The sequence below is a fragment of the Coregonus lavaretus genome, assembly GCF_964263955.1.
Source record: "Coregonus lavaretus genome assembly, chromosome: 16".
Taxonomy (NCBI): domain Eukaryota; kingdom Metazoa; phylum Chordata; class Actinopteri; order Salmoniformes; family Salmonidae; genus Coregonus; species Coregonus lavaretus.
In genome coordinates, this window is record NC_140003.1 from 32,929,754 (window position 1) to 32,948,538 (window position 18,785).

Below are 18,785 nucleotides of genomic sequence, written 5' to 3' on the forward strand. Positions count from 1 at the left end.
GGGTGAAATATGTTGTCAACATACACGAGGTATAGCCACCATAAATTCAGCCTGGGTTACAAGAGCAGTAAAGTCAAGCTGAATCTGCCTCCCACTGATGGCAGTATGGAAGAACTGTGGAGAGAAGAGAGGGCAACCTTGTCTCAGAGCATTTCATATTATTCTGAACGTAAATCTGAGACACTCCATTTAGTATATGTTACATTTCTTATGGTATGTATTCATTTGTGAATGTCCATCACCCATTCATTTGACATGTTAGTAATTACAATTCGTATTATATGTTACGAATTTGCAAAACGTAAGATATGTTATGAATTCTAGCTAGGTCGCTAACGTTCGCTAGCTGGTTAAAGGGTTAAGGTTAGCGGAAAGGTCAGCTAAAAGGGTTAAGGTTTGGGGGTTAGCTAACATGCTAAGTAGTTTCAACGTAGCTAAAAAGTAAGTAGTTGAAAAGTTGGTAATTAGCAAAAATGCTAAAGTTGTCTGTGATGAGATTAAAACTCACAACCTTTGGGTTACTAGATGTTTGCGTTAGACGCCCACCCATCCACTCCAACCCACCACTCTACTTTCGTTTGCATTAAGTAACCAACTGTACCAAACAAAAGATATCGGTATAATTAATTTGAGTGTCCTGGATTTACATTTACTATGTTACGTCTTTGAGACCAGGCTGGAGAGGTAGGAGGGGTTCCCCTGTAGCTGACTGAATCTGGTTCTGTATTGTGAGCTCTTTGGGAGCGGTAGTCTTGGTGGTCTGAGAGACTGGTGGTCTGTAACAAATCGGACACCCCTCTCTGTCCCCCTCAAGCCCACTTTGGTCCGGTTTGGCCCTGATCCAGCCCTGAATCACTCCCCTAGGCTGTGATACAGGAAAACCCTGAGAAACAGGCCTAAATCATACCTGTCCAACCCCCATGTGACAGGAAGCTAAGACTGACCAGGGAGAGAAAAGTCCAACATGAATTGTATCTATTTAAGTTGGAATTTTATATGTGTTTTATACGAGCCTGTGGTTGCAGAGGGATCTGCTGTGTATACATACACTACTTCCTTTTGACTTGAGTTAGGGCACAGTGGATTTATTAATTCACAGGCGTTCTGTAAAACCTGAGGAAGCGAGGCTTGACATGAGTAACTCAGACACAGTTTATTTGGGAAATGAAGCATGTCATTGTACAACAGTGTTATGTCCTATCAGGATCCTATAACAGTTCAAATATAAAACTAACAGTGTAAATCTCTCTGCTAAAGGCCTGCAGTAGCCTACTAGTCATGATGTGGGGTAGATATCAGAGGAGGCTGGTGGGAGGAGCTATAGGAGGACGGGCTCATTGTCATGGCTGGAATGGAATAAATGGAACGTATCGAACAGAAACATGGAAACGACATGTTTGACTCCGTTCCATTAATTCCATTCCAGCAATTACAATAGCTCCTCCCACCAGCCTCTAGAGAGCGAGAGCGATAGAGATAGATATAAAGAGTCTGTGATTCCTTTGATTTCTGTGGTGATTCAGGCAATGGTGAGTATAGCTCTCTCTCTCGCTTCTCCTCGAGGCGGCGTTGGCGAAGAATATGACGTCCTCTTTGCTCTCAACCTTCCTCTGGAGGAACTGGAGACCAGTACTGTTGAACCCCAGAACATCCTGGAGCAGAAGGCGAGGAACAGTTTGATATGACTTGTGGATCATCAGCCTTTAGAGTAAATGTTTCTATATTCTTCGATTGGACTCACCCTGAACTCTCGGACTTTAGAGATGGTGTTGGTTCTTAGCTCGTCTATGACGGTCAGCAGCATCTGGTTACTGGAGATCTGGCCAAAGTGGACCCTGGAGAGATAAGGACCAGCACAGTGAGGACAGACCCAGACAGACATGAGGCTCATCTACTCGCAAGTACCACAGAGACACCAGACACACACACCTGTGTGAGGTTATTTGCATACTGTTGTGTATGATATAAACCTCTTATCTCCACAACATAAACTTTTCAGGGAATTGCAAAAATGACCATATTTTCCCATTAACGAACATACAATTCTGAAACTTCAGAAGCTATTGTGAATACATTTTCTTGGTCTTAGATCCATGAAATGTTCAGAGTACATTTTTTATATATATATATAAAAAAATACAAAGTTTTCATCAGACAGAAATTATGTGTGAGAAATACACAAACAACTGACTGACAAACACTTGTGATTAGTGTGAGGTTGTTTGTTAGCATGTCCGTTGTCTCTAGAGGTCATCCTTCCAAATCTAGTCTCATTGACTCGACTAGTGGAAGTCTGGAAAACCATAGTATTGGATCGTGCGTTTCAATGGAAGCGCCGGCTCATTAACACTCGCATTTTATTGGCCGTAAGTAGAAATTTCATTTTCCTTCAGGAGAGACATTTCCTTGTTTTTCCCATTTTGTTTTTCCTTGTTTTGTCCGTGCCTCTTTTCCTACCCTGTCGGACAAAGTTTTAGTAGCTTATGCTACATTATTTTTTGTATCTTATGATAGCTAGCTTGTTGCAAGTCAGACATTTTTTCAGAAACACCACCTCTGTTTGGAATTCCACCCATAAAAAATAGCAACACATCACTAGTTTGAATCTAGACTCCACCCCTTTATATAATCATCCTGAGGAGAACTTCCCCAGGTTATTGCACCACTTGAGAAGCCTGGCATCGGAGGCTAGCATACCTGAGCAGGAAGAAGAGGCAGCGGCACACTAGCTCCACCTCCAGGCTGTACTGGACATAGCGGTTGAAGAGAGAGGCAGGTCTGGGACGTATGGGAACGGCAGGACCAGCAGAGACACCTCCAGCTCACTGGAACAGACCTTCTTTATCATGTCCAAGACCTAGCGAGACGGCTGCAAGGGAGGCAGGAAAGGATGTGGTTACTATGGTTACATGATAGATTAGTGAGGAACATAACTAGTACCATGGGCTATGTATGTATCATGATAATTTCAGGTGGAATTAAAAACTTACAGAAACGTTTCCAAAGGCCACAAGGATAAGATTGGCCTTAGGTGGAGGCAACTGTTTGCCGGCTGACTGGCAGGCTATCTGATGTTCTCTGATCTGTACAGCTCCAGAGCCTCCATGACAAGCTCAGCCTGAAGAGAGAGACAAACACACACACACACACACACACCGGCCATTACAAATTACACACACACCTACCTGAACATGCACACACACAACCTCTCCATCTCTGCAGTCTAGTTACTTGACATGGAGACTCACAGCTTTGACTATCTCTATGGTCTTCTTCACCACTGGTGCTGCCTCTGCGTCTTTGGTCTCTCCAGGAACATGTGAAACACACGAGATGTCAGTGAGATAGAAACAACACAGAGAAAACAAACCTTTAGACTTCCACTGTTTGAAATAAATAAAGTCACTCCGATGGGAAAGAGAGCATTTAGGTCACAAAATTGGTTGCCATTCATCAATATTCAACACATTTTTAATCATGAAACACTAGGCCTCATCGCTATATGGGAAATGTAACAGCATGGGAGTGAATGTCACCTCTAGAGTCTGGATGTGCTCAAACTTGTCTGCATCCCACTGTTCTATCTTCTTGTCCTTCCCCGCTGTGAAGAACAGATGGGTTTTGGGAACAAACAAAATAAATAAGGAGAAAGAAAAGAAAAGCAGATGAGAAATGACAAAACAGCGACATGAAAGAGCAGATGGGGTGATGTCATCTGCTCACACTAATCATAAGTGTTTGTCAGTCAGTTGCTTGTGTATTTCTCACACATAATTTCTGTCTGTTGAAAACTTTGTAACTCCATTTTTGCTAATTTTCCATTTTTGCTAGTTTTCCTATTCTTCTTAAAAATGTACTCTGAACATGTCAGATGGGGTGATGTCAAGGACAATGTTTCTGAAACTGGAGATTAAATTAAATATTTTACTGGAAATGGGGAGAGTGAAGCCAACGTATATTAAATGATATCACTCAAGACCGTTGGTCAAGCGTCCACATTAATCCATTTACACTGACCATATGTCTGACGGCTTAGGACGATGTGTTCTGGGAGTATATTATATATTCATATTATATTAAATCAAATCAAATTGTATTTGCTACATGCGCCGAATACAACAGGTGTAGACCTTACAGTGAAATGCTTACTTACAAGCCCTTAACCAACAATGCAGTTTTAAGAAAAATAAGTGTTAAGTAAAAAATAGATAAGTTAAAAATAACAAATAATTAAAAAGCAGCAGTAAAATAAAATAACAGTAGGGAGGCTATATACAGGGGGTACCGGTACAGAGTCAATGTGCGGGGGCACCGGTTAGTCGAGGTAATTGAGGTAATATGTACATGTGGGTAGAGTTAAAGTGACTATGCATAGATAATAAACAGAGTAGCAGCAAATAGTCCGGGTAGCCATGATTAGCTGTTCAGGAGTCTTATGGCTTGGGGGTAGAAGCTGTTAAGAAGCCTTTTGGACCTAGACTTGGCGCTCCGGTACCGTTTGCCGCGCGGTAGCAGAGAGAACAGTCTATGACTAGGGTGGCTGGAGTCTTTGACAATTTTGAGGGCCTTCCTCTGACACCGCCTGGTATAGAGGTCCTGGATGGCAGGAAGCTTGGCCCCAGTGATGTACTAGGCCGTACGCACTACCCTCTGTAGTGCCTTGCGGTCGGAGGCCGAGCAGTTGCCATACCAGGCGGTGATGCAACCAGTCAGGATGCTCTCGATGGTGCAGCTGTATAACTTTTTGAGGATCTGAGGACCCATGCCAAATCTTTTCAGTCTCCTGAGGGGGAATAGGCTTTGTCGTGCCCTCTTCACGACTGTCTTGGTGTGTTTGTACCATGAGTTTGTTGGTGATGTGGACACCAAGGAACATGAAGCTCTCAACCTGTTCCACTACAGCCCCGTCGATGAGAATGGGGGTGTGCTCAGTCTTCTTTTTTTTCCTATAGTCCACAATCATCTCCTTTGTCTTGATCACGTTGAGGGAGAGGTTGTTATCCTGGCACCACACGACCAGGTCTCTGACCTCTTCCCTATAGGCTGTCTCATCGTTGTCGGTGATCAGGCCTACCACTGTTGTGTCGTCTGCAAACTTAATGATCGTGTTGGAGTCATGCCTGGCCATGCAGTCATGGGTGAACAGGGAGTACAGGAGGGGACTGAGCGCGCACCCCTGAGGGGCCCCCGTGTTGAGGATCAGCGTGGCAGATGTGTTGTTACCTACCCTTACCACCTGGGGGCGGCCCGTCAGGATGTCCAGGATCCAGTTGCAGAGGGAGGTGTTTAGTCCCAGGGTCCTTAGCTTAGTGATGAGCTTTGAGGGCACTATGGTGTTGAACGCTGAGCTGTAGTCAATGCATAGCATTCTCACGTAGGTGTTCCTCTTGTCCAGGTGGGAAAAGGCAGTGTGGAGTGCAATCGAGATTGCATCATCTGTGGATCTGTTGGGGCGGTATGCAAATTGGAGTGGGTCTAGGGTTTCTGGGATAATGGTGTTGATGTGAGCCATGACCAGCCTTTCAAAGCACTTCATGGCTACAGATGTGAGTGCTACAGGTCGGTAGTCATTTAGGCAGGTTTTCTTGGTGTTCTTCGGCACAGGGACTATGGTGGTCTGCTTGAAACATGTTGGTATTACAGACTCAGTCAGGGACATGTTGAAAATGTCAGTGAAGACACTTGCCAGTTGGTCAGCGCATGCTCGGAGTACATGTCCTGGTAATCCGTCTGGCCCTGCGGCCTTGTGAATGTTGACCTGCTTAACAGTCTTACCCACATCAGCTAAGGAGAGCGTGATCACATAGTCATCCGGAACAGCTGATGCTCTCATGCATGCTTCAGTGTTGCTTGCCTCGAATCGAGCATAGAAGTGATTTAGCTTGTCTGGTAGGCTCGTGTCACTGGGTAGCTCGCGACTGTGCTTCCCTTTGTAGTCTGTAATATTAGGTTATACATTTTCTGTACCTGTCATCGTGGGCAAACATAGATCGGTGACCGCAATGTCCAGACCCCAGATCTTGATGTTTCTGTCTGCAGAGCCGGTTGCTATCAAGGCACTGTCCTAAGCGCTGGAGAAGAAGCAACATTCAGAGTCAAGACAGACTAGACACACATAACACACATCAACTTTAACCAACACACTCAAGTATGCACATTCTATATTCGTCTACCGTCACACATTACATTAGTTTTTAGTTTAGATTGGTTGCCAGGTTGAGTACTGGTACTCACATGAGAGATGTCCAGGCAGGGCACAGGGAGCTTGTGTCCACACAGAGAGAAGAACTTGAGTGTGTCTGTGTAGAAGACCTTGACGGTGCAGTCCAGCAAGGAGACAGCCAACAGTCTCTGGTCAGGAGAATATTTCACAAACACAACACATCCTCATCCAGCTGCAGTGTACTCATGTGTTTCACAGTCAGCCTCCTGCAACACACACACACACACACACACACACACACACACACACACACACACACACACACACACACACACACACACACACACACACACACACACACACACACAAACAATTAGATCAGAGTCAACACAAACTCCAATCAAGTGCTCACTCGATAGAAGCACACTTGAATAACAGCATGCAGCCTGAGATCACTAGTACCTGCCTGGGCACATAACTAGTTGCCTCTAGTATAAAACAGCATTCTAAGTGTTCCTGACAGTATGTGAAACAGAAGGAATAAAGCTTGGCTTACTTCTATGCAGCCTCTCCGTCCTTAATAAGCTGAAACTCCACCCGTCACTATCCCCCTCTGAGGAAATAACATAATTACAGTCAAATAAACAGTCATTCTGTTACCAAACTTTGCATCTGCACACTGTTCTTCAAGTAAATGTGCTTTTGTAAAATGTTTAGTGAAAATTGTTCAAAGTAATCATTGTGCATAGAGTTGTTTGGTTTGTTTAACTTTTAAATAATGGTTTTTTGTTTGACATACTGTACATTTTAAAGTGAGAAATCTGAGTCTCAGCATCCCTCTGTAAACGTGGAATTGTCCATGGGCTTTTGTCTACAGATAAGGACACCTTTGGAGTTGTAATGGAGATTGGCACTTTAGAAAATGAGACCCATGAAAGCGCTACGTTTTGTGGATGATGTTGAACATGGACAGGAAGAGGCAGATCCTGACAGACAGACAGTACCTGATCAGGAGACAGACAGAGGGACCACAGAGCTCCGTTATGGGCGTCAACAGTGTCCAGGAGGGTTCCTGATGACAAGTCCAAGATCTGAATCTTACCACTCTGACAGGAGAGGAGAGAGACAGACTATGTCTGGACACACACAAAATAGTCAAAATTGGTGGAGTGAAAAATAACTTGTTTCAAAAGATTCTACAAAATAAATAACGGAAAATTGATGCGTGCATATGTATTCTCCCCCTTTGCTATGAAGCACCTAAATAAGATCTGGTGCAACCAATTACCTTCAGAAGTCACATAATTAGTTAAATAAAGTCCACCTGTGTGCAATCTAAGTGTCACATGTTCTGTCACATGATCTCAGTATATATACACACCTGTTCTGAAAGGCCCCAGAGTCTGCAACACCACTAAGCAAGGGGCACCACCAAGCAAGCGGCACCATGAAGACCAAGGAGCTCTCCAAACAGGTCAGGGACAAAGTTGTGGAAAAGAATATGGAAGAAGGGACTCTGGTCAGATGAGACTAAAATTGAGCTTCTTGGCCATCAAGGAAAACGCTATGTCTGGCGCAAACCCAACACCTCTCATCACCCCAAGAACACCATCCCCACAGTGAAGCATGGTGGTGGCAGCATCATGCTGTGGGGATGTTTTTCATCGGCAGGGCCTGGGAAACTGGTCAGAATTGAAGGAATGATGGATGGTGCTAAATACAGGGAAATTATTGAGGGAAACCTGTTTCAGTCTTCCAGAGATTTGAGACTGGGACGGAGGTTCACTTTCCAGCAGGACAATGACCCTAAGCATACTGCTAAAGCAACACTTGAGTGGTTTAAGGGGAAACATTTAAATGTCTTGGAATGGCCTAGTCAAAGCCCAGACCTCAATCCAATTGAGAATCTGTGGTATTTACATTTACATTTTAGTCATTTAGCAGATGTTCTTATCCAGAGCGACTTACAGTTAGTGAGTGCATAAATTTGTTCATACTGGTCCCCCGTGGGAATCGAACCCACAACCCTGGGGTTGCAAGCGCCATACTCTACCAACTGAGCTACACGGGACTACGGTATGACTTAAAGATTGCTGTACACCAGCTGAACCCATCCAACTTGAAGGAGCTGTAGCAGTTTTGCATTGAAGAATGGGCAAAAATCCCAGTGGCTAGATGTGCCAAGCTTATAGAGACATACCCCAAGAGACTTGCAGCTGTAATTGTTGCAAAAGGTGACTCTACAAAGTATTGACTGGGGGGTGAATAGTTATGCACGCTCAAGTTCTGTTTTTTTGTCTTATTTCTTGTTTGTTTCACAATAAAAAATATTTTGCATCTTCAAAGTGGTAGGCATGTTGTGTAAATCAAATGATACAACCCAAAAAAAATATATTTTAATTCCAGGTTATAAGGCAACAAAATAGGAAAAATGCCAAGGGGGGTGAATACTTTCGCAAGCCACTGTACATCCGCAGACTGGTCCCTGCCGTGGCTGTAGTGACAGTGTGATCTCTACTCTGTCTGCAACTTACCTGGCCTTCTTCTTGGCTCTCTTCAGCTTCTTTGCCATCACCCTCTCGACCTCATCCTCCGGCAGCACACTGAACACCTCCAGCACCGCATCTGAGCCCTGATGAAAGAGAGGGATGGGGAAAAGGAGAAGGGAAGAATACACGTGATATTAGTGATCTGAGAAATGTATGACAATAAATCAACATGACTGGAGGGTGAGACTGTACCAATGTTAAAAGGTCAAAGGGCAATTCTTACATGGCAAGCTAGGACCTTGGCCTTAGCATCGAGACCACCCTGTCCCTAGCCTCAGATACACATGCTATTAGACAGTAATTACTACATTCATTACTAGCTACTCTACTTCTTCAGAGTTATTTTCTAGATTAAATAGTTCTGTAGGTAACTGATTGTGGTGTTTTGCCCTGCAGAGGATCATGGTCTATCGTACTTTCTCAGGTCTCATCCACACCATCCTCCAGGTCTCGTCCACACCATCCTCCTCATTCTCAAGTAGGCTTTTCCACTTCTTCTCCTTGGGTTCACCAGCCTCTTTACCCTGACCGACACGCAAACCAAGAGAGAGAGAGTGAAGGACTCAACACCATCCAATGTCAACAATTGTGCAAGTTCTCCCACTTAAAAAGATGAGAGAGGCCTGTAATTTTCATCATAGGTACACGTCAACTATGACAGACAAATTGAGAAACTAAAATCAAGAAAATCACATTGTAGGATTTTTAATGAATTTATTTGCAAATTATGGTGGAAAATAAGTATTTGGTCACCTACAAACAAGCAAGATTTCTGCCTGTAACTTCTTCTTTAAGAGGCTCCTCTGTCCTCCACTCGTTACCTGTATTAATGGCACCTGTTTGAACTTGTTATCAGTATAAAAGACACCTGTCCACAACCTCAAACAGTCACACTCCAAACTCCACTATGGCCAAGACCAAAGAGCTGTGAAAGGACACCAGAAACAAAATTGTAGACCTGCAACAGGCTGGGAAGACTGAATCTGCAATAGGTAAGCAGCTTGGTTTGAAGAAATCAACTGTGGGAGCAATTATTAGGAAATGGAAGACATACAAGTGTCATAGTTGAGTGTAGAAGTGGTGTGGAATCAAGCGCAGGACACACAGAGGCTTCGTACTGACGTCTTTAGTGAAGACAAAAAAGAACAAGCCAAACACGGCTACATACAACCTGGCAGGCAAGCGAACTTTACGCACACCGGTAAAGTACATACAAAGGCACAAAAGTGCAGAGCTCTCTACTACACCGAACAGAGAGACAAAAACGAACTAGCTTCCCACAGTGACAACAAACAATTACACACAACACATGACAAAACTCAAGAGAACTTATAGGACGCATAATTAACACTAACAAGGAACAGGTGTAACAAAAACAGACAAAACCAATCAAACATCGAAACATAGAACGGTGGCAGCTAGTACTCCGGAGACGACGACCGCCGAAGCCTGCCCGAACAAGGAGAAGGAGCAGCCTCGGCCGAAACCGTGACAACAAGACCACTGATAATCTCCCTCGATCTGGGGCTCCACGCAAGATCTCACCCCGTGGGGTCAAAATGATCACAAGAACGGTGGCAAAAATCCCAGAACCACACGGGGGGACCTAGTGAATGACCTGCAGAGAGCTGGGACCAAAGTAACAAAGCCTACCATCAGTAACACACTACGCCGCCAGGGACTCAAATCCTGCAGTGCCAGACGTGTCCCCCTGCTTAAGCCAGTACATGTCCAGGCCCGTCTGAAGTTTGCTAGAGTGCATTTGGATGATCCAGAAGAGGATTGGGAGAATGTCATATGGTCAGATGAAACCAAATAGAACTTTTTGGTAAAAACTCAACTCGTTTGGAGGACAAAGAATGCTGAGTTGCATCCAAAGAACACCATACCTACTGTGAAGCATGGGGGAGGAAACATCATGCTTTGGGGCTGTTTTTCTGCAAAGGGACCAGGACGACTGATCCGTGTTAAGGAAAGAATGAATGGGGCCATGTATCGTGAGATTTTGAGTGAAAACCTCCTTCCATCAGCAAGGGCATTGAAGATGAAACGTGGCTGGGTCTTTCAGCATGACAATGATCCCAAACACACCGCCCGGGCAACGAAGGAGTGGCTTCGTAAGAAGCATTTCAAGGTCCTGGAGTGGCCTAGCCAGTCTCCAGATCTCAACCCCATAGAAAATCTTTGGAGGGAGTTGAAAGTCTGTGTTGCCCAGCGACAGCCCCAAAACATCACTGCTCTAGAGGAGATCTGCATGGAGGAATGGGCCAAAATACCAGCAACAGTGTGTGAAAACCTTGTGAAGACTTACAGAAAACGTTTGACCTGTGTCATTGCCAACAAAGGGTATATAACAAAGTATTGAGAAACTTTTGTTATTGACCAAATACTTATTTTCCACCATAATTTGCAAATAAATTCATTAAAAATCCTACAATGTGATTTTCTGGAAAAAAAAGTCTCATTTTGTCTGTCATAGTTGACGTGTACCTATGATGAAAATTACAGGCCTCTCTCATCTTTTTAAGTGGGAGAACTTGCACAATTGGTGGCTGACTAAATACTTTTTTTCCCCACTGTATGATATAATCAAATGTTCAGCTAGGCAGGAACGTCTCACCTCACTGTGATGTCCCACCATGGTCTTAAAGCAGTCCTTTGGCCAAAAAGATAATCAAGGACAACTACCACCCGAGCCACTGCCTGTTCACCCCGCTATCATCCAGTTGGCGAGTACAGGTGCATCAAAGCTGGGACAGAGAGACTGAAAAACAGCTTCTATCTCAAGGCCATCAGACTGTTAAACAGACATTACTAGCACAGAGAGGCTGCTGTCTACATACAGACTTGAAAATCACTGGCCACTTTAATAAATGGAACACTAGTCACTTTAATAATGCCACTTTAATGTTTACATATCTTGCATTACCCATCTCATATGTGTATACTGTATTCTATACTATCTATTGCATCTTAGACTATACCACTCTGATAATGATAATGACATTGCTTATCCATATATTTATACACTACCGGTCAAAAGTTTTAGAACACCTACACATTCAAGGGTTTTTCTTAATTTTTACTATTTTCTACATTGAAGAATAATAGTGAAGACATCAAAACTATGAAATAACACATATGGAATCATGTAGTAACCACAAAAGTGTTAAACAAATCAAAATATATTTTATATTTGAGATTAATAGCCACCCTTTACCTTGATGACAGCTTTGCACACTCTTGGCATTCATGAGGTAGTCACCTGGAATGCATTTCAATTAACAGGTGTGCCTTCTTAAAAGTTAATCTGTGGAATTTCTTTCCTTCTTAATGCATTTGAACAATCAGCTGTGTTGTGACAAGGTAGGGTGGTATACAGAAGACAAACTCCATATTATGGCAAGAACAGCTCAAATAAGCAAAGAGAAACGACAGTCCATCATTACTTTAAGACATGAAGGTCAGTCAAAAATTTCAAGAACTATGATGAAACTGACTCTCATGAGGACTGCCACAGGAATGGAAGACCCAGAGTTACCTCTGCTGCAGAGGATAAGTTCATTAGAGTTACCAGCCTCAGAAATTGTAGCCCAAATAAATGTTTCACAGAGTTTAAGTAACAGACACATCTCAACATCAACTGTTCAGAGGAGACTGTGTGAATCAGGCCTTCATGGTCGAATTGCTGCAAAGAATTCACTACTAAAGGACACCAATAATAAGAAGAGACTTGCTTGGGCCAAGAAACACAAGCAATGGACATCAGACCGGTGGAAATGTGTCCTTTGGTCTGGAGTCCCAATTGGAGATTTTTGGTTCCAACCGCCATGTCTTTGTGAGACACGGTGTGGGTGAACGGAATTCTCTGCATGTGTATTTCCCACCGTAAAGCATGGAGGAGGAGGTGTTATGGTGTGGGGGTGCTTTGCTGGTGACACTGTCTGTGATTTATTTAGAATTCAAGGCACACTTAACCAGCATGGCTACCACAGCATTCTGCAGCGATACGCCATCCCATCTGCTTTGGGCTTAGTGGGTCTATCATTTGTTTTTCAACAGGACAATGACCCAACATACCCCCAGGCTGTGTAAGGGCTATTTTACCAAGAAGGAGAGTGATGGTTTGGGATGAATCGGACCGCAGAGTGAAGGAAAATCAGCCAACAAGTGCTCAGCATATGTGGGAACTCCTTCAATACTGTTGGAAAAGCATTCCAGGTTAAGCTGGTTGAGAGAATGCCAAGAGTGTGCAAAGCTGTCATCAAGGCAAAGGGTGGCTATTTGAAGAATCTCAAATATAAAATAAATGTTGATTTGTTTAACACTTTTTTTGTTACTACATGATTCCATATGTGTTATTTCATAGTTTTGATGTCTTCGCTATTGTTCTACAATGTAGAAATAGTACAAATAAAGGAAAACCCTTGAATGAGTAGGTGTTCTAAAACTTTTGACCGGTTGTGTATATTCTTATTACATTCCTTTACTTAGATTTGTGTGTATTAGGTATTTGTTGTAGAACTGTTAGATATTACTTGCTAGATATTGCTGCGCTGTTGGAACTAGAAGCACAAGCATTTCGCTAGACTCGCAATCTGCTAACCATGTGTATGTGACCAATACATTTGATTTGATATTTGATTTGACCTAATATGTCATCTCTCGCGACTAGGTAATACTGGTGATTTCATAGGGTTACAATTTGGTATCACTGGCCAGGTCATCTTATTTGAGTTATAAGACAGCCATGGGTTAGAACACTTCAGGCCCAGTTATTATGCCGCATTCAAGACAACTCGGAAACTCAGAAATGTCAGACTTGGAAACTCATTGTAGAAAGATGAAGTTCGTTATTCCCACTTGGAAAGTATCCGAATCAACCAATAGGAAGCTCTACGCAACAACAACAAAACATACGCAAATTCTTACTCTGAGGTTCAGAGTTGTCTTCAAAGCACCATAAGAGCACTGTCAGCAATTATGCAGGTACTGCTTGGTAAACCCCATGGTCGCAGCCTCAGGGCGACATCACAGGCTAGGGACATGATGAGACAGTGATGATGAATATCATATGATGATAAGTAGAATTGCACGAAATTAACTCTACAATTTCTCTCTGCTGTCAAGCGGGGGCTGCTAAAATGTTTTGCTTGCAATATGGTGGACAACTGCGACCCCTCATGATGAGTTCAGATTTGCCGATCCTGGGTTAGAGCATCAGCATGGTGTAAACAGTGCAACAAGTGTACAGTGTGCATTATCGCAAGCCTGGGTGCCATTCTGTTTCTGCTCCCTAGCCAACTCCTTATGGAATTGTCATGTTTTGCTCGACAAGGACAGCAAAAGAGTAACGCGCACAAGACAAGAGCACAAAAAGATCTGGGACCATTCCACATTATAGCTACAACATACAAAACAATATAGACAGCCAGTGATGTTTTCTGGGTCGTCACTAGTTACCACTAACGTTGATGTTACGTTTGATACTAGAGCTCCGAGGAATGCGTCGAAATCGCTAGCAGCAACTTCAAAGCAGTGCGCTGATGCGTGTGTCCAAATTGAGTAGAGTATGAAGATAGGCAGAAATTTCTTCCCCAATGGAAAGACGTCATTGGTCTTTAGGAGCGTCTTGCGCCGAACTGAGTGTGCAGCAAATGCGAGATCCCACTGATTTCGTTGTTGTTCTGGTGCTTTCTTCGATTCCAAGCTGTTTCCAAACATCGACCTCTACTGGACACTGTACTCAAAAGATTTTGTAGATATCATTTCACCTCATTGGTAGTTTAGCAGTTAGAATAGGGAACAATGAGGGACGTGAGGGTATGAGGTCAAATACCGTTGAAGGCACACTATTTAAAAAGTTGTTTTATGTGAAACCACACTTTCTGCACTCTTGTTCAAATAAATCGTTTTATTTAGTATAGTATAGCTTATCTTAAGCATCCTAAATAATGCCATAGTAAACTTGAAGTCAAAAAAGGGAAGCATTATGTAAACCTGGTGGTGTTCCAACTGGCCCACGAAAAGTCAACGATTTACCACTGAGGCACGGAGTTTTGATGAAAACAGTAGGGGGAAAAAAGTTACTCTGATAATCACACACTGCTGTTTATTGCTAACCAGCAGATGTCACTAATGTCCACTGTGAACCGATAATGAAGCTCCAAGTAATTAACCGTTTTTCGACACAATTTGGTGAAAGCTCCGAAGCCTTCAGAAAGCTTAACCCTAACCTTGAATCAAGACCAAAAAGCTTATATTTGTTTTCATGAATTTTTACGATATAGCCATATATATTTTTGGGATGTGGTAACTAGTGGAAACCTGTTTAGTTTTTTACTTCTGGGCACACGAGGAAGACCCTACTAATCACAAACAGATGTAGTCGAACACAAACCATAGACAGTAAAAAACAATTTACACAAACACATACGCCCACATTGATGTCCGTCAAGTTTCAAAGAGACAGAAAATCAGTATATTTTAAATATTTTGTTATGATTATTGTACTTATGGTCTTGTTCAATTGCAATTGAACTATCGATCAGTCACATGAACTTGTTTTTGTATCTATTACTTTAGTCTGTATTATGGGCTTGCTTCTTGTGTTGTTGTTTATTTTATTACAGAAAATATATGCTCTATGCCATATATTTGACCATGTATCTAAATGCCTACATTTACCTACAATATAGAAAATTCTCTCGAGGATTTACATACCGGTAGCTGTAATACTAACAGGTCCTCTGAGTGCCGTCCTATGCGTTTTACACAAATGTTGGATTTATTGTACGTCCCTGGGCATTATTCCGGAAGGGATTTTTGTGTGTGTTTGGGTTCTTTGTCGTGAATCAGCTGATCAGGAACTCACCAAACTGTAGTAAACGTGACAGCGCGATGGGAATTGGTTTGATCAAGTCAAGTTTTGCCATGTTTGTGATGATAATAAAATCATGAAGACCCCCTGCATTCGTCGCTTTTTGTAATTCAGTACCGCTCGGAGTAGACAACAGATTCGTGGACGAAGGAAAACGGGTAGGTGTACATTTTTCTTCTGATTACCTAACGTTAGCTAGATAACGTTACATCTTTCATTTCCTTCCCCTTTTCGGCATGCTACTATTTGCTGCCGTGCTAGCAGATTATTGTGAATCAAATTAAAAACGAAAGCAAATGCTGCACTGGTAATGAATGTGATGGTCAGCTGAACTCGAGTTCCATGGTTGGTGATGACGACACATTTTATGTTCTCATATTTAACTGTTGAAATGATAATAACAATATGACTAATGGCACAAGCAAAAACACTGGGAAATGTGGGAGGAATAGTATGTTATTGTACATTGTCAAGTGTTTGACCATGCTTCAGTCAACACACAGACTCGTTTTTCAAATTATGAAAATTAGCTAGCATATCTTTATCTTCATTCTGCATTTCATCAAGTCCTTTAAGTCCATTGAAATTCCCAGTGTGTTTAGGTGCAGTAATGCAACAGTAATGAGTCAGACCTTGCTCGCCATATTCACCCAATTTCCTCTAACTGCCACCTAACCTCCCAAAAATGCAATCAGAATATTCCAAACATAATTAAAATGTCTACTGACAAAATTGGCTTCTGCTATTGAGGTGATAGGCTTTATTTGGCGGGTTGTAGACTAGAGGTTACAGAAGTCCTGAAAAGTGTTTAATTTATTACTGTCTAGAACTACACTGAACAAAAATATAAACGCAACATGTAAAGTGTTCGTCCCATGTTCCATGAGCTGAAATAAAAGATCCAGCAACTTCGCACAGCAATTGAAGAGGAGTGGGACAACATTCCACAGGCCACAATCAACAGCCTGATAAACTCTATGCGAAGGAGATGTGTGGGGCTGCATGAGGCAAATGGTGGTCACACCAGATACTGACTAGTTTTCTGATCCACGCCGCCTACTTTTTTTTAAAGGTATCTGTGACCAACAGATGCATAACTATATTTCCAGTCATGTGAAATTAATAGATTAGGGCCTAATTTATATATTTCAATTGACTGATTTACATGAAAGTGTTGCATGTTGCGTTTATTTTTGTTCAGTGTATTTTGAAGCTGTCAGAACAAAGCCTTTCTTTGATTGTGCTAAAATGCTTTTGCTTTACAAAATGGGTTGTTATTGCTAAGCCTACTGAATGATAAATACTGAAACCGCCAGACCGTTTGTAAACACACATGTAATCACCACTTGTGACTGTCTGCTGGTCCTTGTCATAGCTGCTCCTATTTGGCTCCTGGACAGTGGACACTCTGAAAATACACTTTAATGTCTTTCTCTGGCTTTGTTTGCAGTGTGGAGCATTGAGGTGCAGGCCAGCAAAGTGCAGGAATGGATCCTCTGGGAGCCCGCTCTCAGTTTGTGGAGGTACAGACTCTGTCCACCTGGGAGCGGCAGCCGGACCCTGAGGGAGAGGAGACAGAGAAGGAGTACACTGACAGACTGGTCAGCCAGCAGGCCTTCCCCTCCCCTTTTCCCTACAGAGAGGACATCAACAGGAAGATAGTGCTCTAGTGAGTGACACACCGACTGGACCTCTATCTCTAATACCACTTCTCTATCTTGTGGTCTCTCTTTTGCTCTCTTGCGTTCTCTTTTTTCGCTATCTCGGGGTCTCTCTCATTTTCTCTTACAATCATAATCGTCAAACTCTTATCAAATGCCTTTGTTGATGGCTATAAGGTCTCTCAAGTTGTATCCCTGGCTTCTTGTGCCTTGTGATCCTGTTATTGCTCCATGCATCACTGTGGATCTCTCTCTCTCTCTCTCTCTCTCTCCACGTGGGCATTCTACCCTCTACTTCATAAATCCTCTTTGTGGAGCGAGGCTGAGCACATCACGGGTCCAGAGGTTCCACTAGTAGGAGTCGCTCAGTAAGACCTTTGTACCCAGGTTGCCTCAAGCCCTCCTCACATTCCTGCTGCTGTTAAAGGAACAGACTGGACTAAACTAAGGCCTTTTTACACAGGTCTTAGGAAAATCACTTTTCTGCAAAAACAGTTTGTTTGAAATTTTAGCAACATTTTAGCAAAAGAACAGAAATATCACATTTACATATGTATTCAGACCCTTTACTAAGTACTTTGTTGAAGCACCTTTGGCAGCGATTACAGCCTAGAGTATTCTTGGGTATGACGCTACAAGCTTGCCACACCTGTATTTGGGGAGTTTCTCCCATTCTTCTATGTAGATCCTCTCAAACTCTGTCAGGTTGGAAGGGGAGCGTCACTGCACAGCTATTTTCAGGTCTCTCAAGAGATGTTCCATCTGGTTCAAGTCTGGGTTCTGGCTGGGCCACTCAAGGACATTCAGAGACTTGTCCAGAAGCCACTCCTGCGTTGTCTTGGCTGTGTGCTTAGAGTCGTTGTCCTGTTGGAAGGTGAACCTTCGCCCCAGTCTGAGGTCCTGAGCACTCTGGATCAGGTTTTCATCAAGGATCTCTTTGTACTTTGCTCCGTTCATCTTTCCTTCGATCCTGACTAGTCTCCCAGTCCCTGCCGCTGAAAAACATCCCCACAGCATGATGCTGCCACCACTATCCTTCACCATAGGGATGGTGCCAGGTTTCCTCCAGACGTGACGCTTGGCATTCAGGCCAAAGAGTTCAATCTTGGTTTCATCAGACCAGAGAATCTTGTTTCTCATGGTCTGAGTCCTTTAGGTGCCTTTTGGCAAACTCCAAGCAGGCTGTCATGTGCCTTTTTACTGAGGAGTGGCTTTTGTCTGGTCACTCTACCATAAAGGCCTGATTGGTGGAGTGCTGCAGAGATGGTTGTCCTTCTGGAAGGTTCTCCCATCTCCACATAGGAACTCTGGAGCTCTGTCAGAGTGACCATCGGGTTCTTGGTCACCTCCCTGACCAGGGCCCTTCTCCCCCGATTGCTCAGTTTGGCCGGGCGGCCAGCTCTAGGAAGAGTCTTGGTGGTTCCAAACTTCTCCCATTTGAAGAATGATGGAGGCCACTGTATTCTTGGGGACCTTCAATGCTGCATACATTTTTTGGTACCCTTCCCCAGATCTGTGCCTCAACACAATCT

At 43.2% G+C, this 18,785-nt stretch overlaps 2 protein-coding genes across 3 annotated transcripts in view; one reads left to right on the forward strand and one right to left on the reverse strand.

Moving 5' to 3' along the window:
* Nucleotides 1–1,139: 1,139 nt before the first annotated feature.
* Nucleotides 1,140–11,476, reverse strand: LOC311143652 (uncharacterized protein). 2 transcript variants are annotated; one of them, XR_014614429.1, is made up of 13 exons: nucleotides 11,333–11,476; nucleotides 9,129–9,236; nucleotides 8,698–8,795; nucleotides 7,168–7,299; nucleotides 6,720–6,776; nucleotides 6,235–6,429; nucleotides 5,968–6,071; nucleotides 3,537–3,601; nucleotides 3,249–3,307; nucleotides 2,991–3,118; nucleotides 2,698–2,869; nucleotides 1,742–1,835; nucleotides 1,140–1,652 (listed from the first exon to the last, which is right to left on the reverse strand). XR_014614429.1 is itself a non-coding variant. In XM_084179521.1 (6 exons), exons 1-5 carry the CDS (start codon nucleotides 11,351–11,353, stop codon nucleotides 6,767–6,769), a joined length of 339 nt encoding a protein of 112 aa, XP_084035647.1. In that variant the 5' UTR covers nucleotides 11,354–11,421; the 3' UTR covers nucleotides 6,361–6,429; nucleotides 6,720–6,766. The 2 variants fall into 2 exon arrangements, 1 of the variants encoding a protein (XP_084035647.1); XM_084179521.1 differs by lacking the exons at nucleotides 1,140–1,652; nucleotides 1,742–1,835; nucleotides 2,698–2,869; ... (2 more) ...; nucleotides 3,537–3,601; nucleotides 5,968–6,071 and having other exon boundaries at nucleotides 6,361–6,429; nucleotides 7,168–7,269; nucleotides 11,333–11,421.
* A 3,824-nt stretch (nucleotides 11,477–15,300) lies between these two features.
* Nucleotides 15,301–18,785, forward strand: part of gdap2 (ganglioside induced differentiation associated protein 2) — a 28,553-nt gene continuing 25,068 nt past the window's right edge. The window contains exons 1-2 of the mRNA XM_084179520.1: nucleotides 15,301–15,750; nucleotides 17,043–17,261. Of these exons, the coding sequence (XP_084035646.1) occupies nucleotides 17,080–17,261 (182 nt within the window). The 5' untranslated portion in view covers nucleotides 15,301–15,750; nucleotides 17,043–17,079. The remainder of the gene's footprint in view (nucleotides 15,751–17,042; nucleotides 17,262–18,785) is intronic.